The 27,927-nt window shown below is 42.2% G+C and overlaps 1 protein-coding gene across 12 annotated transcripts in view; it reads right to left on the reverse strand.

Moving 5' to 3' along the window:
- The window catches only part of PKP4 (plakophilin 4), a 372,718-nt gene that overhangs the window by 74,836 nt on the left and 269,955 nt on the right, over positions 1-27,927 (reverse strand). For 9 of the 12 annotated variants that reach the window (XM_040357916.1, XM_040357915.1, XM_040357912.1 and 6 more), the window contains 2 exons: positions 23,035-23,226; positions 5,521-5,737 (listed from right to left, as the gene is read on the reverse strand). In XM_040357916.1, coding sequence (XP_040213850.1) covers positions 5,521-5,737; positions 23,035-23,226 — 409 coding nt within the window. The remainder of the gene's footprint in view (positions 1-5,520; positions 5,738-23,034; positions 23,227-27,927) is intronic. The other 3 variants (XM_040357913.1, XM_040357920.1, XM_040357918.1) reach the window with 3 other exon arrangements.

Consider the following 27,927-nt stretch of genomic DNA (forward strand, 5'->3'; position numbering starts at 1 on the left):
CGGTCTCCGCACACTGTGCAGGGACCACCCTGTCTTTCCTCCGCTCTCCCCTATGGGGGATCGGATGAACACGGACCGTATGTCTGTGTTCATCCGATCCGGCAGACAGAAGAAAAATATGATTTTCTTCCGTCCGCAAATCCGGATCTTTGCGAAGGCGGACAATTATGGGTGTCAGCGGATGGTCATCCGCTGACACCCGTAATCACATAGGGACCCATGTATGTCCCGTTTTCATCCGCAACGGACGGATGAAAATGCTGACATACGGTCCGTACGTGTGAAAAGGCCCTTACCCTTTCACACCAAGGCACTGCAAAAACACTCTAAAACGTTAGGGTCTTAGTGGTGCTTTACCAGCACATTGGGATTGCAGATGAGGCATCGCTCAAATAACACTGTAATTACGCTCGAAAAACGCTGTAATAACGCTCGAAAAACGCTGTAATAACGCTCGAAAAACGCTCAAAAAACACCCCGGTGTGAAAGGGGCCTAAATGCGGCTACACATGTGTAAATGAGAAAGGCTCATTCACACTAACTATGGCGACCTACTGTGTAACGCACTGCATTAATGCAGGTCACAGCTAGGGTACAAAAAAGGCTGAAATGTGCATCACATCACTCATTACCAGTGCAAACACTAACCCTTATGGTAAAATGCCATGCAGGCTAGTATGAACCTAACCTAAATGTTTTCTATGCTTCCCAGATATCTTCTACTGCGTTTATAAAAGCTAAACACAAAAGTGCCAGTATAAATATAGCTTAAAGGGAACACCTTGTGGTTTGTATCCATTTTGTTTCACTTCTTACATTCAGTATTACACGTTAAGAAATATTGAATTTCTTTTTAATCAGGTAAACATTTGAAATAAACATTGATATTTACCACTTGATGCAACAGCTTCAAGCTCAGTGAAGTGTCTCTAAAGCGTTTGTGCTAGCAACAAACCTAAAACAGTTGCACTGCCTCCTTCTGTCCTAGCAACAAAGGCAATCACTTAACAGATTAATTCATATAATCTGTTATTAAGCAGTCAGTGCTGGGATTTTGTTTATATTAAAACAAAGCCCAACTTGCTGTCCACAAAAATGTAATGGAATTACCAATGATAGAACACCAATTTGTAAAATAAAGATGTTGAACAAATAAGTAAATAGACTTTCTCCACTTGTAAAAAAAATAAACTTTCTAACACTTTACACACCTATTTTCTGCTTCTACTCAGTTTTCTTATTACTCGGATTCCCCTTCTGTCAGTTAACCTGATAAAATACTAGACAAAACTACAGTACATTGTAAAGCAACATTTAGACCCTATGACAAAAAAAACCTTCAAGTAAAAAGGTTTTGAACTCTTGTGGGTTACCTGACAATTCGCCAGAGCCTTGCTGGAACATGAAATGAAAACATCACAGCACCTTTTGGAAGACTACCAGGCTTTTCCTGAGAAAGTAACAAATGCCAGTGCCAAACAATCATACCAGCTCAGGTAAACCAACAAGTAGAGCATATAAATACTTTACTGTACACTCATAATGTAGAACTGTGTCAATTATTTATAGAACATGTATGACAAGAGCGAGGATTTCTGAAGAGATTGGCAGCAGGCTACCAGCCATCTAAGGAAACCTGTATTGTGATAAATTATAAGGACTGCCATTGGGGACTTCTTTTGTAGAAAATTCCAGTTACCTGGCTGTCATAATGATTCTCTAGCAACAGCATTTTCGCTGAGCTGGAAAACGTATGGCAATCGGGTGTTATCACTCCCCTCGAAGCATGCTTGTACCAGGTCAAAAACGCTAAAAATATTGACGCCAGATACACAAATTAGGCTGGCATTTTCAAAAGGATGTTGGCAATGACAGTACTCATTTCTTTCAGGAGAGGTTATATTTATTACAGAAATAAACACATTTATGAATTATGCACGCCCTCTGTAGCAGATATTTGATCTCAAACGTAGTTAAGCAATTATGCTGGCCATATAGTTCAAATGTCGGCAGACAAAGCAGGAATTGGCCAAATTTCGAGCCGTATGTGGCCATGTAGGCACTACCTATCTTGACAAACTTCCATCTGAAAACCAAAGAAGTTTGGCAGAAACTTTTTGGCAGAGCAGTGACTACATTCAGATAGTGTCTCTTTTCAGGTATCCTGACAGCCACGAGTGCCAGCTGTCTGAATACATAAGTTAGCAAGGGAGATTCCTTCATCTATGCAGTTTAGAATGGATGGAGGGAATCTAATGGTTTCACTTTCAGCTTGCGGGCAAGTTCAGAATAAATGTGTATGGCAGCTCTAGGCAGTCTCATTGCAGTGGCCAATCTATAAAACTCTGCACTGGATGAAATAAGTATGCCTGAGCAAGCATAACAAATATGAATGTTGCTTTAGGCTCGGTTCACACTAGTTTGACTCAAAAGTTGCGCGACTTTCAGTGCAATTTTGGAGTCCGACTTTGATGTCACTGTTTATACTATGTGGCATTGAAGACGTATCAAAGTCGGACCAAAAAAGTACAGAAACCTTTTTTTAAAGTGGGACAGACTTGTGTAGCATCAGATAAAACAGCTCTCATAGGGAAACAATGAATTTTACATCAGTGTGAACTTATCCTTGGGGTAAATCATGCTATATTATATACAGTATGACTGAAAATACAACTAACTTTCTCTTTAGGGGAAGATTTTTCCTCATCTTTGGTGGGGACAGGGGCAGTGGTATAAAAACAGGTCCAAACCCAAAACTTTTTCTCTTTTAATTTGGAGTAGGGAATTATGAAAACCTCTGTCGGTTTTGAGATCTGTATCCTGTTGTTGAGATATGCATTTATTTCCTTTAACAGAGACACAACAAAGTAAAAGTTTAGATAATTCTCCTCCGCTTTTACCCAAAGTGTCTCCAGTCAGTGGCGTCACTAGGGTTGGTGTCACCCGGTGCGGTAAAACATGGCGTCACCCCCCCCTCTGTCTAGGCTGCCCAGCACCAAGCAGGCAGCGCACCCCAAACCAGCCCCTGTAAATGATAGTATAGGGCAGTATAGTGGCATGTTAGGGTAGTATAGAGTGGTATAGTGGCATGTTAGGGTAGTATAGAGTGGTATAGTGGCAGGTTGGTGTAGTGGGGTGGTATAGGACAGGTTAAGGTGGTATAGGGCATGTTGGGGTGATATAGGGTAGTTTGGGGTGGTATAGGGCAAGTTATGGTGGCACAGGGCAGGCTGGGGTGGCACAGGGCAGGCTGGGGTGGCACAGGGCAGGCTGGGGTGGCACAGGGCAGGCTGGGGTGGCACAGGGCAGGCTGGGGTGGCACAGGGCAGGCTGGGGTGGCACAGGGCAGGCTGGGGTGGCACAGGGCAGGCTGGGCATGTCAGCTAAAACCAAAAAAAAATGGAATGGTGTCACCCGGTGCGGACCGCACCCCCCTAGCAACGCCTCTGTCTCCAGTTGCAAGTTCAAACTGGAGCTCTAAATGAAGACCGCCAAAGAAGTTTGGGGGGGGGGAAAAACAGGCGTGTGTGCACCATAAAGGGGGGGAGATCAGATAAGCGGACGTTACACTTTGGGTGGAACTCTGCTTTAAAATTTACAAATACAGCAAGTTGGAAATTGGATGAAAGATTGTTTTGATAGATAAGTACTTAATTTTATATACAACAATACAGATCAGACCAATATGAGGGACAGAGGGAAAAATGAGGGACAGCCCCTGGAAATCAGGGACAGTTGGAACCTACGCAAATTAATGACTAAAAAGGTGCATATTGCTCTGGTTCTATTTGATAGTGTAAATCTGTGTCTAGAGCAGAGTCTGTAGATCCCACCCAACTGTGTGTCTGTTATAAATCTATGACTACCCAACCAAGATGGCGTAGGTCTCCCCCTTTTGCTGCCAAAACAGCCTTGACACCACTAGACCTCTGAAGGTATGTTGTGATATCTGACACCAAACAGTCAGTAGCAGATCCATTAAGTTCTGTAAGTTGTGCAGTGGGATCTCCAGGAATGGGACTTTTTTTCCAGCACATGACACAGATACGTGGTTGAATTAGGATTTGGCAGCCAAGTCAACACCTTGAACTCATTGTGTTCCTAAAATAATTCTTCAACCATTTTTGCAGTGTGGCAAGGCACATTATCTCTGCCATCAAAAATGGGGGTGTAATTGGTTTAGCAAGAATGTTGTTTATACAGGTGGTACATGTTAAAGTAACATCCACATGAATGTCAGGATCAAGATTTCCAAGCCATCCACATGATGTAAAATAAATCATGATTCTCAAGACCAGGCCACATTTCATTGCTCATTGGTCCAGTTCTGACGCTCACTTGCCCATTATAGGTTTGTTTGGCTGTGGACACAGGTCAGCATAAGCCCCCTGACCGGTCTGCAGCTACACAGCCGCATACACAAAAAAAAAACTACGATGCACATTTTTTCTGCTTTCAACACAGAGACAACATGTTTACTTGCTGTCTAATACATCAAGACTTTCAGATGCCATTGTAACAAGATAATTATTGCTATTCACTTAATCAGTGGTCAAAGTTATAGCCGATCAGTGTATGTCCACTAAAGTACTGTATGCTATAAGCAAGTATTTGGCATTTTGCAGAGTAGACTGTGGATTGGCTAGAGCAGAATTACTTTGACACATGTGACCAGCTTGAACATGTATTGTAAAATAAGTGACCCAAAGCAAAAGTTTGCTAGAAATACGTAATGGTGTATATCAGTGCGAGGTTTAATTTTAAAATTTCAGTGCAAATGCTACTATGCCCATGTGCAGCTAACACTTCCCTTTAGCTGGTAGCTGTGTTCTCACTTTGTATTCACTAACATAAGAAAGCATTTCTCTTTCAGAGCTTTTTACGCTTATATAGCCGAAAAAAGGACCAAAGGACTGAAGAGAATAGTCAAATGTGAGATAATACTGAAATATGACGGGAGGGGGAAGTATAAGTTTTGAAGCTGCCCATAAACATGGAAAGACTGTCATGCAACTGTTCCTTTTCTTACAGAAACCGGAACTTGTGCCTGTGAGAAAAGCAGCTGGCTGCCTACTTTAATAGAACATTAACTGGGCAGGTAGGTACACCTGTCTCGCCAACTCCATTGTTTCCATGACTGACCTGGATTAAAGGATTAAACATGATCAAATCACCTGTGCAAAATAATGGAAAGAATAAAAACATGACCTGTTTGGGTGCCTTGAGGATGTGGGCCCTCTTTTCCCCCAATTGCACTTAAATTCAAATGTAAAATTCTATTATTTATAGAGGAGAATTAAGTTCTTAAGTTGGTAGTGTTGTCCTACTGAAAAACGTTGCCATGAAACAGTGCAAAATAAGTCGATCCTATCAAAAAAAGTTATCAACTAAAAAAGTAATATACAGATTACCAGTAAACAATCGTCAGAACATTTTTGCTAAATGAGGGAAACACCTCAGAAGGAGGCCTGACCCTTATATCTACAGGAAATATGGGCGACACCCATGTCATCTACTTACCTGGGATCTTTCTGGATGCTGTCAATAGATGGTGACCTTGTTGTTCCATCGTCAGCCGGGGCCCCGTGTGGCATCCTGTTGTAGCTGCCTTCAGATACCCGGAACGGCATTGATCTGTATGGCTCTGCATAGGTAGCTGCAGTGTTGAGAGCATAATTATTTCTTTGGTATGTAAGTGTGTTACGCTGACTCAATGTCCTTTGAAGATTACCCGACCCTAGCAAAACAAAACACAAAATCATGCCTGCGCTCCTCAAATAGGACACCTGCTGTGATCGTTACAGGAACATAAAAATCCCACACAAAGTGGACAGTATTAAGACAAGATGGTGAAGGTGACAGTTATTCAAAAACATTTAACATTAATCTGACATGAACCGCAGCTACGCAGTCAACAGCTGCCATGACAGAGTGACAGCGGGAGAGCTGCAGGATGCAAAGGCTTACTCCAATTCATTAAGGAACATTGGATTAATCGACTAATGGAGTGAGGTCACTGTAGCATGCAGACAGACACAGCACAAGTCTTATTTGGTAAATATGAATAATGAATTCAAACTGAGAAAAGTGAAGCCATTGTCCATAGAAAACAACCAAAGGCTTAGTTTGATTGGAAAACAAAGAAGCCAACTGATTGGTATGGGAATCACAGTTTCCTTCAGTTATCGTCCATCGAGTGTGATCGACAGTGAAGATGTTACCTCAAGGCTCCATAATTCTATCAATGCTCACAGTTTACCAGATCCTCCCACAATGTTATGTGCATGCCTTGCACACATCAAGTATTGTCTGCTAAACAGCGTTTTAAAGATAAAGAAAATACATTTACACGTTCTTCAACTACAAAACAATGGCAAACATTTGTTTAAAAGTACATTTGTCCCAAAAATAATCATACAATAAATACCTTCAGTAAAAGCCTCATATCAAAAGTATTAGAAAATCCAGATACACTGTAAAAGCAGCTTCGGTTTTAAGCAAATCTTGACTTTCATTGTAAAACTGAGCTTGGCTCTGCCCCTCACACCTCCTGGACATATCTACAGTCCCTTGGTTTTGATAGCTGCCTTTTCCAACCTAACAGGCGCATGGTAATGGGTGGGCCACATGACACACTTACTCTACTGGTCATTTTTATGTGTATCGTCTTTTTTTTATTACTGAAGGTAGACTCATTTACTCCATTTTAACAAACCTTAGTCACAGGTTTACTTAGAATGGCAACTATTGGATTGTTGAAAAAAAATGTTTAAATTAGTTTTGTGATTGTGATTTACAAGATGGTAATAATTTATCTTATCCACCTAGATCCAAGAAATAATGCATAGGTCTAGTGCATAAAAAAATAACATACAGTCCAGGACAATCTATTTAGGGATTTTTTTATTGCTCTTACTTACAGCAGATCTAAATTCTCACCTTAATCCATCATTTCACACTTCCTTAATCTTTTATTATAAGATAATTAAAGACTTCTGTTGTTTACCTACCATCCATTAGGGTTTCCTTTGGCTGGCAATCTTAGAACAGTCCTGCCATGACATTATCTCAAGGGAAATTTATTGTAAATGAGTTCGCTGTCAGTAGGGAGTTGAAGTGACATTGTCACAAGTGAAGTAAGGAGACTGCCAATGCTGGACTCCTGAAGAAAATTCTACTTGCTTGACTGTCTTGCTTAAAAAGTTTTAAGTCACTGACCCAGGACAAGCATATTGCATGTAAATTACTTAAAGCGGAGGTCCACTCGTTATTTTAATTTTTTTAAAGCCAGCAGCTAGAAATACTGCAGCTGCTGACTTCTGAAAAATGGACCCTTGCCTGTCCAGCGCGCCCGCGATGTCAGCAGCCGAGGCTGAGCAATCGCTCGGTCCTCGGCTGCTTCCGCCGCCATCCTCTGTGAGGGAATCAGGAAGTGAAGCCTTGCGGCTTCACTGCCCGATTCCGTACTGCGCATGTGCGCAGTCACTGGTCACCGCTCTTCCCTGGGAACAGTGTTTCCCAGAAGACAGCTGGGGGTGACGTGACAAGGCTGGATTCCCCATGGGAGTCAGAACCCAGAAGTGGTGCAAATACCTGTCTCAGACAGGTATCTGCACCCCCCTCCCCCTGAAAGGTGCCAAATGTGACACCGGAGTGGGGGAGGGACCAAAAAAGCGGAGGTTCACTTTTTGTGTGAACCTCCGCTTTAATCCAGGTCAGTCGCTTGAAAAGCACTAAATTCAAAGCATCAGTCGGAGAACTAGCAGTCTCAAACCAAGCATTCAGCAATGACAGCCTACAAGATTCTCACTAAGGAATCACTTTAAAGTGGAACTTTACTCTCCCAATCAACATCAATTATCCCATTCCTCATGCTGCTAGCATTAGTAAATAGATAGGAAAGTATATCATATTTACTTGTTTTAAACTTATTTTTTTTACATTTCTTCAGTTACTTACTGTTTTTTTGCATAGGCAAGTGATGTCATACATCCCAGGAGTCTCCAAGAGGGGTTTCCTCAGCTAAGCGCACTCTCCTGCATGCATACCTGAGCTAAGGGCAGATGTATTCCAGAAATTAAATACTACATGAATCATCTGCCCTTAATCAAGATGGCCACGGCCAAAAATGCTAGGGGTTTTTTTTTCAAAGGGAGTTCTCAATAAAATAAATCATGGAGACATGGATGGATGGGGGAGTTTGCTTTGAATATTAAAACATTGTTTTTGGTGCTCAGATGCAGTGAAGATCCTCTAAGCACACAAACTTGTGACCTGATGAATAACTGCATGTAAAGCAGTAAGTGCACAGATTATGTTTGCAAAGGTTCTCTCCAATGGTGTCAGTTTCTTACCACAACTAACAAATACAATGGAAGATTATATTGCTTTTACTGAAAGGGAACTTTTATTAGAGGAACAAGGCAGCCTTCTTCTGAAAATACTTGTGGTCTGTCACTGACCAGGAAGAAGTATTATAAAAAGGGAAGTCAAAATTCATGATCTGATTTTTTGTATTTAAAGCCCACGTTTACCTACAAGAGATATTACTTAAAGTGATTGTAAAGGCAGAAGGTTTGGTATCTTAATGCATTAGGATAAAAAACCTTCTGCCTTTACATTAATATATAAAGCCTTCTGTGTGCAGCAGCCGCCCCAGCACCCCCTAATACTTACCTGAGTTCCATTTCTATTCCAGCGATGTCCACGAGTGTCTCGGTCATCCGGGACTCTCCCACCTAATTGGCTGACACACAGCAGTGGTGCCATTGGCTCCTGCTGTTGTCAAAGCCAGTTAGTCAATCAGGAGAGAGAGGGGTCAAGGCCAAACTAGGGCTTCATGTCTAAATAGACACACTGAGCTGCAGCTTGGCTCGGGTGCCCCCATAGAAAGCTGCTTGCTGTGGGGGCCCTCAACAGGGAGGGAGGGGCCAGGAGCGCTGAAGACGGACCCTTAAAGAGGGGAATCTGGGCTGCTCTGTGAAAAAACAACACAGGGCAGGTAAGTATAACATGTTTATTATTTTTATAGAAAAAAAAACCCAGAGACTGTAAGCCCCGTACACACGGGCAGAATGTTAGGAGACATTTTCTGGTTCAAAAAAATAATGGCCAACAATCTGCCCATGTGTATGTTGGTTTGTGACAGAAGCCCGCCATTTGGCCAGGTTCTGTCAAACGTGCATGCTGGAAAACCAGCAGCCGATTAACTCTCAATCAGCGCTCTCTGCCAATGGCAGAGAGTGCTGATCGAAGTGTTCTGGCGGGGGGCCGTCCCCTTGTAAGAACACAACCACTCAGGAGGGGAGATTGCTGGATTAACCTTGCATGGTTAGTACAGCAGCTCCGAATGAAGCTGAAAGTTTTTATTTGTGCAATCCAGTGGATAAAAACTATAGTGTGTACCCAGCTTTACTGTCATGGGTGATGTGTTCCTTGTGCTTTTGTCTTCTTACACAGACTGCCTGCAAGAACCCTGAATTGCACCCACGATCTGCTGTTTGCAGATGCAATGCTTTGCAGACTCATAGTAAAAACAATAAATGCATATTTTTTACCTGAAAAATAATGTGCATTTATTTTACTGTAGTAGCACAACAGCCAGGGGACTAGTATTTCCAGGAGATTAGCAAGGATTCTGTTAAGACAGCCAAATTGTATACAAGGTTGAAATGTATTTAAGGGGTTTTACCAAAATAATATTCTTGTGTCTGCTTACGTTATGGACTAAGAAAGAGGGTCATCATCCTGTGCTGCCTAAGGCACCATTCACACCTTGGCATTCTGAAATCGTGGGCGATTGCAGCATGATCTAAAACGCGGCAAAATCGCACCGCAATTGGGGTGCCATTAGACGTAATGGCATTGCAAACGCGTCCCGTATTTTGTCGCGATTCTGGAATGCCCCGGTGTGAATGGAGCCCAATTGCTGCAAGTTCCCCAAAACATCTCCCCACCAGCTACCAGTACCAGGAAACAGATTTGATGACTATAATAGTGCTTTATTAGCACAGAGTCCACAAGCACTCTCATATTCAGATTTCAGCTTTGCATATGATTGTGGAAATAGGAAACTAAAAATGGATCTTGAGCCAAAAATTTAAATACAGGGTCGAAAAATGCATATCTACAACTTTACTTTTTCAAGGATTTATAAGTTCATCTAGTCAATCTTATACTTGTCAGAAAAACTGCTAATTTGTATGTGAGCTTCCTGCTTAGCGGATACAAGTATTTCTATTTTTTCACTGCCCACTGAAAAAGCTGGAAACACAGGAGACAAAAGAAGCTGCAATGCTGAACCACAAAGATCAACTGCTTAATCAAGAACTGTGAATGTCACCTGTCTAGTGCTGCAGTGTGGAACATGAGTGTAAAGCAAAAGACTGGCTGTACAGAACTACAAATCTTTGGCAGGTAAAACAGTAAATATATAGCGTATATTAAGGAAGGATCCCATGAGCAATTAAAATTTAAGGTGGAACTCTAGACCAAATTTTTTTTTTTCATATTGGATAGAGTAAAGGATTGTTATAACCCATGTCTTTTTTCTTTTTTGCCATCCGTTTTCCATGGGGTTGATTTGCCTCTACCTCCTGTCCCATAGACAAAACAGGAAGTGAGAGGAAATCCCTGAAAATTAAGCCAATCCCTTTGGGCCCCGCATGTCAACATTACTAGTGTTATCATTTGAAGATCTCCCCTTTATTTCTGTTCTTGTGACAACCCAAAATTTAGGATTTACTTTTACTATCACTTTCGATGACAACTGTAAACAGGACAAATAGAGAGGGTGAATCTCCCTACTAGGGGCACAGACCACAATAAAAAAAAAAACTGTGTTCTAATCCCTCTCCACTGTCTAAAAGTAAAAAAAGAAATAAAAAAAAAAGTTTAGAAATTGCCTTTATACCTTAAATTCTGGTCTATAGATTCATGTTAAAATATCCAAAATGTTGAAATGCTAATTGACTAAAAAATCGAATTTTTATTTCTCCGAATACTGTCCAACAGTTACTCCCCTGTCAGAAGCCCAATGTATGGGTGTTCCTATTGCTGCCAAAAGTCCTCTGCATGCGCTCCACTGAGAAATAGAGGTGAGCAATGACATGCCCCCTCTCCCTGCATTATTATTGAGTGCTCATTGCTACTATAGAGCCAAGACAGAGCTCACTTGTTTTCACTACCTTTTCTGTGAGTGTACTCACATGATTCAACTGTCTACCAAGGTGAGCATTTTATATTTAAATGGAGTTTGACACTAACTTGGCCCCACAGTGTGTCATTGTATGACTTTAGCACATACACTGGATATTCAAAAAAGAATATATTTTAATCACAAATGACAATAGGACAATTTATCAAAACTCGAGCAGACAAGATCTGAAGAAGCTGTGCATAGCAACCAATCAGCTTCTATCTTTAGCATGCTCATTTAAAGCTTTGAAAATGAAAGATAGAAACTGATTGGTTGCCGTGCACGACTGCTTTAGGATTCTGTTTGCTCCAGGTTTGATCATAGAAACATAGAAAAGTGACGTCAGAAAGAAAAAAAAAAAATACCACGTGGTCCATCGAGTTTTTTTTATTTACAGTTGTATTCAAAATTATTCAACCCCCACTGAAATTGATTGTTTTGGCCAGTTTGACATTGATTTTGATCATTCAGTCATCCTGCTTACAATTAAATCAAAGAGGCACGTGTAGGTCAGACAAATATAACATAACATTTATAATGAAATGACCACAAATGTCTTTTCTGTGCTCACATCATTATCAGTTTTATTCAACCCCCAAGTGACATTCAATCTTAGTACTTAGTACAACATCCTTTTACAGTTATAACAGCTTTTAAACGTGAAGCATAGCTTGACACAAGTGTCTTGCAGCGATCTACGGGTATCTTCGCCCATTCGTCATGGGCAAAAGCCTCCAGTTCAGTCACATTCTTAGGCTTGCGCACTGCAACTGCTTTCTTTAAGTCCCACCAGAGGTTATCAATCGGATTTAAGTCTGATGACTGCGATGGCCACTCCAAAATGTTCCAGCCTTTAATCTGCAACCATGCTCTAGTGGACTTGGAGGTATGCTTGGGATCATTGTCCTGTTGAAAGGTCCAACGTCTCCCAAGCCTCAGGTTTGTGACGGACTGCATAACATTGTCATCCAATAACTCCTGGTACTGAAGAGAATTCATGGTACCTTGCACACGCTGAAGCTTCCCCGTACCTGCAGAAGCAAAACAGCCCCAAAGCATGATTGACCCCCCGCCATGCTTCACAGTAGGCAAGGTGTTCTTTTCATCATAGGCCTTGTTCTTCTTCCTCCAAACATAGCGTTGATCCATGGGCCAAAACAGTTCTAATTTTGTTTCATCAGTCCACAGAACACAATCCCAAAACTTCTGTGGTTTGTCCACATGACTTTTGGCATACTGCAGTCGACTCTTCTTATTCTTTGGAGACAGCAAGGGGGTGCGCCTGGGAGTTCTGGCATGGAGGCCTTCATTACGCAGTGTGCGCCGTATTGTCTGAGCAGAAACTTCAGTACCCACATCTGACAAATCTTTTCTCAGTTCCTCAGCAGTCACACAGGGACTTTTCTCCACTCTACGCTTCAGGTAGCGCACAGAGGCAGAAGTCAGCATCTTCTTTCTGCCACGACCAGGTAGCGCTTCAACAGTGCCCTTTGCCTTGAGGTAGCGCACAGAGGCAGAAGTCAGCATCTTCTTTCTGCCACGACCAGGTAGCGCTTCAACAGTGCCCTTTGCCTTGAATTTGCGAATGATGCTTCCTATGGTGTCTCTTGGTATGTTTAACATCTTTGCAATCTTCTTATAGCCATTGCCCTTCCTGTGAAGAGTAATCACCTCTTCTCTTGTCTTCCCAGACCATTCTCTTGACTTCACCATGTTTGTAACCACACCAGTAAATGTCTAGAAGGAGCTGAGTATCACAGTCATTTTAAAGCTGCCTAATTGGTGCTTATTATGCTTTATTGCTGCTCCCTGACATCCACAGGTGTTATCAATACCTGATTGAAAACACTTCAATAAACCTCTGTTCTTCAGAGTGGTAGTCTTTAAGGGGTTGAATAATTGTGTAAATGAAGAATTCACAAAATAAACATTTACTACTATATTACAAAACCGATTGATGTCATTTTAGTTGCATATGGTTCTTCAAGAAGTCCTTGTAGGATTTCATTCTGAATACAATTACAAATGTACACTAAATTCCCTAAAACCCTTTACAGCATTGGGGGGTTGAATAATTTTGAACACAACTGTATTTATACATGTTATGTATATTTTTGTTACCTTTGTCTTGGTATACATCTGGTTATCCCAAGCAGGTTTGAAGCCATTTACGGTTGACTGACTCACTACCTCTGTTGGATGTCTATTCAAGCATAAACTACCCTTTCAGTAAAATACTGTTATTTTGATTATTTCCCAATGTTCTTTGATTTCATATTGAAAATTTCATATTGAAAATTCTGCCCTCTTGTGTTTTTGCCATAAGGGTCATTATTTTAAATTTCATAAGGTTTTTACATGAGAAAAGGCATATTAAATGCACACATTCACTACATCACTCACACAGGGGGTGCAAAAAGTAACTGTACATAAAGAATAAGGATTGTTATTCTATTGCTACTTTAAGCTCTCATTACTGAATATAATGACTAAGGCAAAAATGATACAGTTTAGTGAATTAAGTCTAATATTTTGTAGTGAAAATAAATCAATTATTATTAAATAATATTTCAAAATAAAAGGTAAACTGTAGCGTTAATATTCTGAAGTCAGCTTTAGAGCAGAGTCACACTGGGGCGGCACGACTCCGGGGGCGACTCTGCAAGGCGTCCTGAAGACGACTTCAGAGGCGACTTGCAAAATGACTTCTGTATAGAAGTCAATGCAAATCGCCCCCGAAGTCGTAAAAGAACCTTTTTCTAAGTCGAAGCGACTTGCGTCGCTCCTATTAGAACGGTTCTATTGAATACAATGGGACGCGCCTTGTCAGGCGGCTGAGTCGCCCCAGTGTGAACCGGCTCTAAAGTAAATCCGATTCTGTAAAAGCTATAAAACGGTTTCATTGAATAAAATCCAGAAAAAGGACACAGTAATACCAGTGGCTAACCATTCTCTTTATGCCTACCCCAAGAACACTAAAAGCTTTTCTTCTAGTGATCCCTGTAACCCCCTATGTGTAACATGGGCAAACCCATTACAATAGGAGGCAGAGCTCGACTTGGCCAGCCGAACATGAAATGTGTGCATTAATGTGCTTCAGGTTTTAGGGCTCGCATTGTGTTCATGAAGATGTTAAAAGTGCACTTGCAAAAACCACCCCCTGACCTTCCTAGCGGAGGCACATTGTATTAGAGAACCCTTTTGAAATTAATAAAATGTAGTGCACCCCAAGTCACCAAAATTTTGAGCAGGTTTCTTAATTCTGTGGTGCAGCACATCACAAATTGCCCATTGCCGCATGGTGTAACCATAGGCATTATGTGGCGCTGCGCTGGGGCTCTATTTAAAATAAATAGTAAAGCAGTGCAGGCATCGTGTTACTGCACGTTATAACAATGTTTGTGGTGGACAAACCATAACAGCTTACAAGCACTTGCTGTTTGTTTACATTAAAAAGGCAGCCAAACCCTCACTGACCTAAAAAATAAGCAGAGCTCAGAGGAGGAGTTTCTCCGCAATGCTTAAAGCCACAGGTAAAGGCTAGTTTTAAAGGACTTAATGTGCTTTCTCAAAAAATTTAAATGTTAATTTGATAACAGGTACACTTTAAAATTCTTCAAGCAGCAGTTTATACATTTTTGCAAAATTATAGGTTTACTATAAGCCTTCAAAAAGGTCAGAATGCATAATCGCAGAAGTACTAATGACCTAGAACACGCAATCATTAAAAACCCGATATGGAAGGGTAAGACAGTAATAAGTTAAGCATTTCACCCTTTTTCACAACAGCATGTTATGATAGCACCATAGCCAGTGCTGACAGGCACATTGCACCAGCAAACCTAATAGATGTTTAATAGGGAAGGTTATTTGCATGAGGTCAGTAAGGCTAATGGGAGGCCTGTCTCTGACAAGACACAAGATAGACCGAGCTGTATACACAAGCCATTTATAGAGTTCAGGCGCACAGAATGGTCAAGGATCAGAACACAGAAGAGCAGACAAGTCTTTATTTTTTAATGGGCACGTCAGACTGGAGCAACTTTGCTATAACTCTGCCTTTTATTAAAAGAGAGCTGTTCAAGGGCTTTTATTTCACAATTTATATTGCGTAGTAAAACCTAAAAGCGACCTAAACCTTAACATGAAGCTCGCAGCTGAAAATATGCAGAAGAAAGAGCTGCAAGGAATTATACGAAATAATGGTTGAAGAGTTTGGGTCATAACTGAATACTAATTGTAGCTGGGGTCTATAAAATGCAGTAAAGGCATGACAGAGGAGTTCATTTTTTAAAATGCCCTGGAAAAATATCCACTGGAATTTAATTGGTTGCCGAAGGTAGCGCCCTCCATTTTTTTCCCCTCCAGCTTTTAGATATTAGTATTTGTTAACATTCCAATGCCAAGTGTAGATAGCTGTAGACCTAACCCTATGATTGAGGGCCAGATTTTGTAGATCCTCATTGGATGTAAAAGATATGTGAAAAGTCTGAATAAACTTGAAAAATCCCTGTTGCTAGACCATTCATCTCAACAAAATCTTCCCATAGCATTAAGTTTGTATTCAAGATTGTATACATGTTATTTACCTGTAAACAAGGTGTCACCACCTTGGATGTGATGTCAGCAACCCCAGCTGACTCATAACGGTCACTCAAAAGATACTGTAGGATTAGTGGTTCTTAAATTTAGGGAGACCAGTGCCCAGTAAATGTTTTTTTTTTTTTTCAAATTTTCAAAACCTTCCATGCCCCCAACATGGCTGTGAGCAATAGGTACATTTCAAGCAACCTGTTCCCAACCCCCAACTTTAAACATTCTATACTAATCTAGAATAAAAAAAAAAAAAAAAAAGTTTGGAATATAAACACTTTAACCACTTCAATACGGGGCTTTTATACACCCTTCCTTACCAGACCAGTTTTTAGCTTTCAGCGCTCTCACACTTTGAATGACAATTACTCAGTCATGCTACACTGTACCCAAACCATTTTTTTCTCACAAACAGCTTTCTTTTGGTGGTATTTAATCACTGCTATGTTTTTTATTTTTTGCAATATAAGCAAAAAAATAGAAATTTTTGAAAAAAAAAAAATGTTTTAGTTTGTATTGCAAAATTTAGCAAATAAGTCCTTTTTTCTTCATAAAATTGGGGCAAAATGTATACTACTACATATCTTTAGTAAAAATAACCAAAAAAAGTGTATATTATTTGGTCTCTGAGTCTACAAGCTATGGTGAAAATCATTGAAAAATGATCACATCTGATCATGCCTGATGTACTGAAGGCCTATCTCATTTCTTGAGACCCTAACAAGCCAGGAAAGAACACTTACCCCCCAAATTACCCCTTTTTGGAAAGCAGACATTCCATGGTATTTAGTAAAAGGCATGGTGAGTTTTTTGAAGTTGAAGTTGTATTTTTTCCCCATAATTCTTGGGGGAAAAAAAAAAATTTTTTTGCACAAAATTGTCATAAGTTTTTTCTCTCACACAGCACATGCATAATTGCAATGACACCCCAAAATACATTCTGCTGCTCCTCCCGAGTATAGTGATACCACATGTGTGAGACTTTTACACAGCCTGGCCACATCGAGGCCCAACATTGAAGTAGCACCGTCAGGCATTATAATCTCATTTCTCAACCACGTATTACAGTTTTGAAAACGGGTTCTCTGGTGGCGGGTACTCCTGATGGACAGGTACCCCTGATGGACTGGTGGTGGATACTCTGGTGGCGTGTACTCTGGTGAGTGGGCGGGTACTCCTGGTGAACAGCCTCAGCCCAGATCGCCACACTGCATGCCCCCAACTCCGCCGCCCACCGCTACATTACCCCCATCGGGTATCGGCTGTGTCCCGAGGGACACACCGGATCTCCAATCGACGTGCCCCCGGGGGTGCGCGCGGGCGCTATGCACGCCGCTGCTGCAGCTCTGCATTAGAAATCCGGTATGCTACACCGCCTGCCCGCCGCTCCGCCGCCACTCATATGACGTCCACCCAGGATGGGAAATCCCATCTGTGGACGTCATATTACTATGGCTGGGTATTGAAGTGGTTAAAACCATAGCATTTTACCATAAGAAGCTCTAGGGCTACTACATAAAATATTCTGGCACTTCTTTCTCTCCTTCATGTAAAAATCATAATTTTTTTACTAGATAATTACTCAGAACCCCCAAACATTATGTATAGTTTTTTAGAAGACACCCTAGGGAATAGTGGCGGTCATTGCAACTTTTTATCTCGCACATTATTTGCGCAATCATTTTTTGGAAAAAATGGTTTCATGAATTAAAAAATAAAACAGTAAACTTAGCCCAAATTTTTTGTATAATGTGAATGATGATGTTACGTTGAGTAAATAGATACCTAACTTGTCACGCTTTAAAATTGCGTACACTCATGGAATGGTGGCAAAAAAAATAGTCTACCTCACATTTTATAGAAATAAAAAAATGGACAGGTGTTCAAACCCTTTGCTAGAATGATGATAAAAAAAAACATATGGACACTAAAAGATGCCATCACCTTGCCCAATTGGGGCTCTGGATACCAACAACTATCTGTTGTCTGCTGTCCCATAAAATTATTGGAAATCTGTGGGAGGCATGCAATGTCTGCGCTGCTCCTAGTAGCTGAAGGGGAAATATTTTTTTCTTTTTGGACCTAGAGGTGCTTTACTTCAGATCTGGTTTAGGAGTACCCATAACCCATATCATTTTTTGAATGTTTATCAGCCCCAAAAAAAAAAAAATCACATGAACAGTGTGTTATATTAAGTTTTTACATGTAAATAATGCTAAGCAGAAGTCTTCATTAAGTGGCTAAAGCAACAGACTAGTTGATCTGCTTTAGCAATGCTGAAATGGAAAATTCCCAGGTCACACAAACTTTTGTGCTGCAGAACATTCTGCCAGAGTTTTATGTACAGCGGCTTGTCAACACTGTATTATTTTCATGTCCATCAAACCATTAGCCTAAATCATTTACTATGGGGCGCTCATTTAATCAGTGCCGCTTGATTTACTGGTCCTTTGGTAATTGTTTGATACAAAAGGTCCTGTACAAATGACTATTGTGTGGTGTAACACGGTCACATCTCATGTATATAGCGCATTCATCATCCCACTGCTAACTCCTGAGCTTCCATCACTGTCATAGGCTGCAGACATACAGCTTTTCTGTGTCCAAACAAACTGGTAAGCAATGATTAATTGGGATACCTCTTATATTATATTACTTATAAAACAAAAACTAGACCACTTCAAGCAGAGACAAGCTCAGACTTTTTACCTCAGCCTCCATAATCCCATCCTATACCTTTCAGATATGCTTTATTACAAGATTATGGCCTATTGCAAAGTTCCTCTTGTCCGTTCAAATATACTTTTTTGTCCGCGGGTTTGTTCACACCAGGTGCATGGAGCTATGATCAATGCAGACTCAATCCAAACAATTGTTTTCTATGTGCCCTGTGCACATCATTAACCACTTAAGACCCGGACCAAAATGCAGGTAAAAGACCAGGCCCCTTTTTGCGATTCGGCACTGCGTCGCTTTAACTGACAATTGCGTCAGTGGCTCCCAAACAAAATTGGCGTCCTTTTTTTCCCCACAAATAGAGCTTTCTTTTGGTGGTATTTGATCACCTCTGCGTTTTTTATTTTTTGCGCTATAAACAAAAATAGAGCGACAATTTTGAAAAATTCAATATTTTTTACTTTTTGCTATAATAAACATCCCCCAAAAATATATATAAAAAAAATAATTTCTCCTCAGTTTAGGCCGATACGTATTCTTCTACCTATTTTTGGTAAAAAAAAAAAAAAAAAAATCGCAATAAGCGTTTATCTGTTTGTTTGCGCAAAATTTATAGCGTTTACAAAATAGGGGATAGTTTTATTGCATTTTTATTAATTGTTTTTTTTTTTACTACTAATGGCGGCGATCAGCGAATTTTTTCGTGACTGCGACATTATGGCGGACACTTCGGACAATTTTGACACATTTTTGGGACCATTGTCATTTTCACAGCAAAAAATGCATTTAAAATGCATTTTTTATTGTGAAAATGACAGTTGCAGTTTGGGAGTTAACCACAGGGGGCGCTGATGGGGTTATGTGTTCCCTGAAGTGTGTTTACAACTGTAGGGGGGTGTGGCTGTAGGTGTGACGTCATCGATTGTGTCCCCCTATAAAAGGGATGACACACGGCTCTCCCCGTTCTTCAGCTCCAGGGATCGATCGCGGGACTCCAGCGGCGATCGGGTCCGCGAGTCCCGGAGCATCGGACCAGGCCTCGCGCGCCCACGGCTGGGTACTAGTACAGGACGTACGTGGATGTGCCCAGCCGTGCCATTCTGCCAACGTATATGTGCAGGAGGCGGTCCTTAAGTGGTTAAAAACTAGACACAGGCCGAATGTTGGACGGCATCGGCCAATTCAATAGAAGCTAGCAGACATTCGGCCCATGTGTACTTCTGTCTTTCAAACAGCTTCTTTTGAAGGGGCATGACCGAAAAAGGTCTGCCAGCCGACTCCTGGACAGCACTTTCAGCCATTGGCCGAGAGTGCTGACTGGAGTGTTCTGGTGGGGGTGCTGTCCCTCTGGCAGAGTACAATAAAACAGCAGTGGAGATTGCGGTACTAACATCAGATCTGCTAAAGTACGCATGTATGCATTTTACACCACATATTCATAGTTATTAAATAAGATTTGCAATACTAAAGAACTGAAGAGTGAAAAGAGTTATGCAAGATAAGAGCCTACAATTATACTGGTGATATTTGTAGGACCTTCTAACAGGACTAGAAACACATTGGTGTTGATTTAATAAAACTGGAGGGTGCAAATATTTTTTTTTGCTAAAGCTTAAAGCGGGAGTTCACCCATTTAAAAAAAAAAAAAAAATCTCCCCTTAGCTTCCTGCTCGTTCGGTCTAGGGGAATCGGCTATTTATATTAAAATAGGTGCAGTACTTACCCGTTTTCGAGCTGCATCTTCTTCCGTCGCTTCCGGGTATGGGTCTTCGGGAGCGGGCGTTCCTTCTTGATTGACATTCTTCCGAGAGGCTTCCGACGGTCGCATCCATCGCGTCACTCGTAGCCGAAAGAAGCCGAACGTCGGTGCGGCTCTATACTGCGCCTGCGCACCGACGTTCGGCTTCTTTCGGAAAATCGTGACGCGATGGATGCGACCGTCGGAAGCCTCTCGGAAACCTGTCAATCAAGAAGGACCGCCCATTCCCGAAGCCCATACCCGGAAGCGACGGAGAGGATGCGTCTCGTAAACGGGTAAGTACTGCACATATTTTAAAATAAATTGCCGATTCCCCTAGTAATAACGAGCAGGAAGCGAAGGGGGAAAAGTGCCCTCTAAGGGTGAACCCCCGCTTTAAAGTGTTTGTAAAGTCTCGTTTTTTTCCTATAAAAATTATAAACATGTTATACTTACCTGCTCTGTTGCAGTGGATTTGCACAGAGCAGCCGGGATCTTCCTCTCCTAGGGTCCCTGTTCTGTAATGTTTGCCCCTCCCTCCTGCTCAGTGCAGCTTGCTATAGGGCACCCATCTCCCTGTGGCCATTCATACACAGACCCCCGACCCCTCTCTCTCCTGATTGGCTAGCTGACTTTGATTGACAGCAGCACAAGCCAATGTTGCAGTTGCTGTGTCTTAGCCAATCAGGAAGGAGAATCTTGAACAGGTTAGACAATCGTGGACATTGCTGGACAGAAAGTTACCTCAGGTAAGTATTAGGGAGGCCGAGGGGGGCTTCTGCACACAGAAGGCTTTTTATCTTAAGGTATATAATGCATGAATATAGAAGCTGATTAGCTGCGATGCACAGCTGCATCAAAATGTGCACTCTCCAGTTTTAGTAAATCAACTCTATTTTGTTTATATTAAAAGACAAATGTCTAAAAGTAATATTTAATTACAAAATAACCATAAAACATTTTTATAGGGAACTTTACATGTGGTCTATGAGGAGATTATTAGAAACCTGCCATGAGATAACCATGCAAGCCGCCATTACCTACAAACGCTAGTGCATGGACAGCATTTCTATCCCCTGGCTTTTACAAACCCAGAACAAAAATGCAGCATAGAAATCAGAATCGCTCATCTGCATACTTGTCCAGGGTCATTGTAATTAAGTTAAAAAGACCCGTTTTGACCACCTAGCATCTTATATTTTAAGGAGCACAACAGTAGTCAGACCTGTAGATTTCAGCACCGGTGAATCTGTAACAGTTTTTTTTAATAAGAAATTACACCTACCTTTCAGTACTGACAACAGTTAAAATAATTATTTTGATGAAGGGGGTTTGTGCAGTGGTATGGATAAAAGGTAGGTCTTTGTCAAGGACTTTATTATTAGTTAAGGGCTATAATCAGGTTAGCGCTAATGGTTCATTTTCGGCGTTGTAAGGTCTGTTTTACGGTTAGGGACAGTATAGTAGAACAAAAAAAAAAATGAACACGCTGGACTTTGCATCCAAAATTAATAATGACAGTTCACATATTTCTTTTATGACAGGTTTGATATTAAATGAAATATCTGCATTTAACCTTATCCTTTTGAGAGGCTCTAATTTTCAATCCATTCATGTTATTGTACCTGGCTGTCTAATTTGAAGATTTATCATTTAGTTAAAGAGTCCCAAATAAGAAAATATTAAAATGCAAGTGTTTCCAGAATCATTGATTAAGGTTTTGTTATATTTAAGTCTCATCATGTTTAAAGCCTACTTTATAAAATTATACTGTAGATCTGCCTCGATGGCATTATGACAGTAAACCATTTAGGACCTAAAGAACAACATTATGCAAAGGAGTTAGGATCCTGGTCCTCGGGGGGGAGGCTTAGTTAAAATTAATGATATGACTTGTATGGTTTTCCCCAAATCTACATTCTATGACAATATGCAATTTACCCTTTCATCGGCTAAGCATAGAAAACTCAGTTAAACAACCATACTAAATGAATGGGCCATATGAAGGACAATCATTTCAGATTATCATTATTTGGTCACTACTGTTTTTTTTTTTTTTTTTTTTTAATGGCAAAATCAGAACATCCACCAGAATTTGGAAAATGAATCATACTTGTGCTTTCTACTCCAGTGAGCTCCCATACAAAATAGAACTCATGGGATCTACTTGCCTAAAAAATATTAGGTGTGGGATTTCTGAGATCGCCAGGAAGCTCATTGCTTCAAAAAACTACCGTAAAATTGTTACATTTCCCTAGAAGCCATTTATTCAATCAGATAGATTTAATATTATAGAGCCTCTAAAGTCCCGTACATACGGGTCCAAATGTTGGGAGACATCAGTTGGTTAAATAAAAACTGGCCGATATTTGGCTCATGTGTATGTCAGTCGGTTCGACAAACTGAATGGAGTGTTCTGGCAGAGAGGCATCCCCCTGTCAGAACACAACAGCTCAGTGAGGGAGATTGCTGTACCAACGTCAGATGGATAGTACAGCGTCTGACCGGCGCCGTCAGTTTTTTTTCGTTCAACGCACTGGGTTGACCAAAAAAAAAAAAACTATTAGTGTGTACCAGGCTTTAAGGTACATTTTAAGATACAGCTCTTACCAGAGGTGCCTGCAAAAACATGCATGCAAGATCGAAAAGAGACTGTGCAGGTCAGTGAAAAGATTTTTTGGCTGTCTGATCTTGCCGCCTCATGTCCTTGAAATGAGGGCATTGGTCAGCAGCTGATAAAATAGTCTATATTGGAAATGATTTCTTACTGTAGATAATACTAAAAAAAGAAAAGGTTTTCAGGAACAGACAACCTAAGCAGAATACACACCTGAGCCAGTGCGGTAAATTGCAGTCTGGGAACCTTGCCGCAGCTCAATTGTTCCATGGTTTGCATTGCGATAGACTGGACTGTAATATGTCCTACCCTCATATATTGGAGTAATCTGTAAGTCAGGGGATACAGCTGAACGCAGGTCCTGGCCCAACTGGCTATGCTGACTTGCATAAGAGCTTCTCAAGCCTGAAAAAAACACAATTACAAAGCATTAATATATTCCAGATTCTCCTCAGGGTGTTTAATCTTATCCCTCCCCTACTTCATTGGTAGTGCGAGCACCAAATTTGCTAAGAAACACCACCAATCATTTTTTGGTAGGTGTTAGTAAGCTCAGACACTATCTCATTGTAACTTTAATGTCAATAATCCCTGACAGTTTTAGGCCATAAAAGAAAAAAAATTACAACTCTCCTATACTGTAGCTAGACCAACCAATGGTTTATTACATATTATGGTGTGTTTATTGGGGGGGATACTATCACTTGGCTGAGATGTCTTTAGCAGTTGGATACACCTGTGAATATGGGTAAAGGTATATCACCACTGGTCTCCCACAAATTCAAGGACCCAGCATAAAATCAGTTGCCAACAATCACACGTAAATAAATTTTTTTTTTTTTAATGCAATTGCAGTTTAAAGGGTTTTGCTGCTTTTGTGCTTTCCATGCGTTTGTAACGCTCCCGTTTAGTTGCACTGAAAGGGGAACAGCAACTGCAAAAGCTTTGGAAGACCTCATTCACTTTTTTTGTGCGAGCGAACCAACTGACTAAGGCAGCCCATAGATGATGTGCTGGTTGAAAAAAAAAAAAAAAAAGCCTCAATTCCCCCATTCAAAGTGGATGGGAATCCTCCCGCTGTGCCTTTTGTGATCTGACAGCAGGGAGAGTTTCCCGCCGTCATAACTCACTGATCAGTGCTGCCGGCTATAGCTGCTTGTGCTGATCGAGCAGAAATTTTACAGGTAATTTTATTGGTAAATTGACTTCTATAAAACCACTCTGCCCATACTTAAATCAAAATGTGCCCAGTTCCTGCTGAATAGGCCCAATTTTAAGACAGATCTTGAAAAGGCTGTTGGGTTTTCGTTGTTCAGTCACTGCTGGCGGCTATACCTGCCAGCAGTGATCATTGTATTCTGATGGCCCGAGAAACGTCCTGCTGTGAGAACACATTAATGCAGAGGGAAGCGATTCTCCCATCAACACCGACTTTAACGGGGGAATCAAGCCATTTTTTCTTTCAACTCGTAGTTGAAGGAAATAAAATTGCATAAGGCTTTCCTAAAAGGTGGTCTGATCGAGGCAAATTTGCCAGTCACAGCTGTTCCAAGAATAGGAGGATGGTGTTTATATTCCTATCGCACACATTCCTGGAAACCAGGCTCATCAATGGTGGGTGATGTAGCGATTAACAGCTGGATATTGGATTTAACATCAGGAAAGTGTACATATTTGACAGCACACCAAGGGTCTTCAATTACCAGCCAATGGTTTTTATTGCAGAGCGATGACATAACAAAGACACTTGCACTTGTCTTTGTGATGTGATCTCTCTGCAATAAAAACCATTGGCTGGTAATTTAAGATCCTTGGTGTGCTGGCGAATATGTATACTTTCAAGAAGCAGAGGAGTTACCCAACTTCTAAGTGAATGTGGTAACCCCATGGATACATATTATTTACACCAGATCATAAGCTTAGGTTGCTATAATACTTCATTAGTATGCCTGCCTCCTCTGGATAGCATGCCCTCTGTCAAGGAGGAGGCAATTCTGGTCCGAGTTCAAAATTGTTTTCTCTGGGTCAACCCTAAAAAGTTTTTTTTTCTATAAAAACCAATCATGTTATACTCACCTGCTCTCTGTTGCACTGGATTTGCACAGAGAAGCCCAGATCCCCCTCTTCTCAGGTACCTCTTCGGAACTCCTGGCCCCTCCCTCCTGTTGCGTGCCCCCAAAGCAAGATGCTTGCTATGGGGGCACCCAAGCCGAGTTGAAGCTCTGTGTGTCCCTCTCTTTCTGATTGGCAGCAGCGGGAGCCAATGGCGCCGCTGCTGTGTCTCAGCCAATCAGGAGGGAGAGTCCAAGACAGCCGAGACATTTATGGACATCGCTGGACAGAAATGGGGCTCAGGTAATTTTTAGGGTGGCTGCAACACATAGAATAATGCATTAAGATAAAAAACCTTCTAGGGCGAGATGAATAAACGCATCAGGGAATCTCCAGAGCAGCAAGGCTTATTTTCTTCTGTTGTGTCAGATGTGACATGATGACTTTGTTTCTCCTGGACTACCCCTTTGGCATAAAAGCAGCATAAACTCTATTCTGCTTCAAGTACAATTTCAAACAAGTCAAACCAATATGTCAAATGCTAATACTGTTCAATTAACACACAGCAACTGTGCTTAAAGATAAACATTCAAGAATTCATGATTTAAAAAATAAAAATAAAATACTGCTGCATAAAGTAGATGCATGTTGAGATACCTTGCTTTGTCTCTGTAATGATCCATCAATGCATTTTAGAAGAAAATGCCAATTTATATCATACTGTACCTCCCTGCACCTGTGCCGCTCCCTACCATGCACTTCCATCTCTCTACTTGAAACTGGAGCCTTGTTGTTACATCTTAGCTTCCTTTCTGAATCTATAGAGACCGAGCATGTGTGTAGAGAACAGGCAGACCTCTACTTTGAGTGTGCCTGGAATGGTTTGGCTGATACATTCCCCTCCCCTGCACTCATATTCCTAGTAGTGGTTCTTCTATAAACAAGAAATGGAGCTGCGCTTACCAAATATGAGACCTATATCAACGTAAAGTGCTACCGTGCAATACCAATAAATATATCACTCAGATAATTAAAATGAACAATTTAAGAATAAACAAATCAGTGTCTTATAAAAAAAAAATTGCAACTACAGTAGGTGTTTGTGATATTGTGCTTTTAGCACGACAGCGTCGCGCTGATACTCGGCGACATGGTGCCGAGATCTCGCCCTCACTGGAATAGTGACAGCACATCCCAGCAAGCGCGTCATAGAAGCGACGGGAGATCCGACTTGGATTCCCGCCAATTCTACACGTGTGCGGCGTTTGTTATGAATCCTGAAGGGGAAGTCCACGCCGGATTTTAAATAAAAATCCGGCATGGGTCCCCCCTCAGGAGCATACCGGGCCCTTAGGTCTGTTATGGGTTGTAAGGAGAGCCCCCCTACGCCGAAAAAACGGCGTAGGGGGTCCCCCTACAATCCATACCAGACCCATATCCAAAGCACGCTACCCGGCCAGCCAGGAAGGGAGTGGGGACGAGCGAGCGCCCCCCCCCCCTCCTGAGCCGTACCAGGCTGCATGCCCTCAACATGGGGGGGTTGGGTGCTGTGGGGCAGGGGGGCGCACTGCGGCCCCCCCACCTCAGAGCACCCTGTCCCCATGTTGATGAGGACAGGGCCCCTTCCCGACAACCCTGGCCGTTGGTTGTCGGGGTATGCGGGCGGGAGGCTTATCGGAATCTGGGAGCCCCCTTTAATAAGGGGGCCCCCAGATACCGGCCCCCCACCCTAAGTGAATGAGTATGGGGTACATCGTACCCCTACCCATTCACCTGCAAGAAAAGTGGTAAAAACACAAATAAACCACACAGTGTATTAAAATATTTTATTTTTCTGCTCCGGAGGCCCCCCCTGTCTTCTTTATTAGCTCTTTTACCAGGGGGAGCTTCTTCTTTGACGTCTTCGGGTGGGTGGGGGCCGCCGTCTGGTTCTCTTCCACCGCCGGGGGGGGGGTGGCTTTTAAAAAGCCCCCACCCCCCCGGCGGGTTTCCTCCGGCGTCTTCGGCGGGGCTCTTCTTCTTCCGCTATCCCGACGGGTCTTCTCCGCTATCCGGGGGGTCTCGCCGCTCTCCGCTGTTGACTCGTCGCACCCCGGTTCTTCGTCTCGCAGTCCGGTCCCTTCTTCCGTGCTGTACGTCTTCTTCCGCGCTGTGACGTCATGTTCTTCACTTCTCTTCTTCTCCCGATGTTGACTCGCCGGTCCTCCTCGCTGAAATGACGGATGCGCGTCATGCATCGGACCTATATAGGCCTCACAGTCCCATCATGCTCTGTACCTACCCATGTGATACCTACCCACGTGGGTAGGTATCACATGGGTAGGTACAGAGCATGATGGGACTGTGAGGCCTATATAGGTCCAATGCAAGGCGCGCATCCGTCATTTCAGCGAGGAGGACCGGCGAGTCAACATCGGGAGAAGAAGAGAAGTGAAGAACATGACGTCACAGCGCGGAAGAAGAACTCACAGCACGGAAGAAGACGTACAGCACGGAAGAAGGGACCGGACTGCGAGACGAAGAACCGGGGTGCGACGAGTCAACAGCGGAGAGCGGCGAGACCCCCCGGATAGCGGAGAAGACCCGTCGGGATAGCGGAAGAAGAAGAGCCCCGCCGAAGACGCCGGAGGAAACCCGCTGGGGGGGTGGGGGCTTTTTTAAAAGCCACCCCCCCCCGGCGGTGGAAGAGAACCAGACGGCGGCCCCCACCCACCCGAAGACGTCAAAGAAGAAGCTCCCCCTGGTAAAAGAGCTAATAAAGAAGACAGGGGGGGCCTCCGGAGCAGAAAAATAAAATATTTTAATACACTGTGTGGTTTATTTGTGTTTTTACCACTTTTCTTGCAGGTGAATGGGTAGGGGTACGATGTACCCCATACTCATTCACTTAGGGTGGGGGGCCGGTATCTGGGGGCCCCCTTATTAAAGGGGGCTCCCAGATTCCGATAAGCCTCCCGCCCGCATACCCCGACAACCAACGGCCAGGGTTGTCGGGAAGGGGCCCTGTCCTCATCAACATGGGGACAGGGTGCTCTGAGGTGGGGGGGCCGCAGT

Source organism: Rana temporaria, chromosome 6, assembly GCF_905171775.1.
Source record: "Rana temporaria chromosome 6, aRanTem1.1, whole genome shotgun sequence".
Classification (NCBI taxonomy): domain Eukaryota; kingdom Metazoa; phylum Chordata; class Amphibia; order Anura; family Ranidae; genus Rana; species Rana temporaria.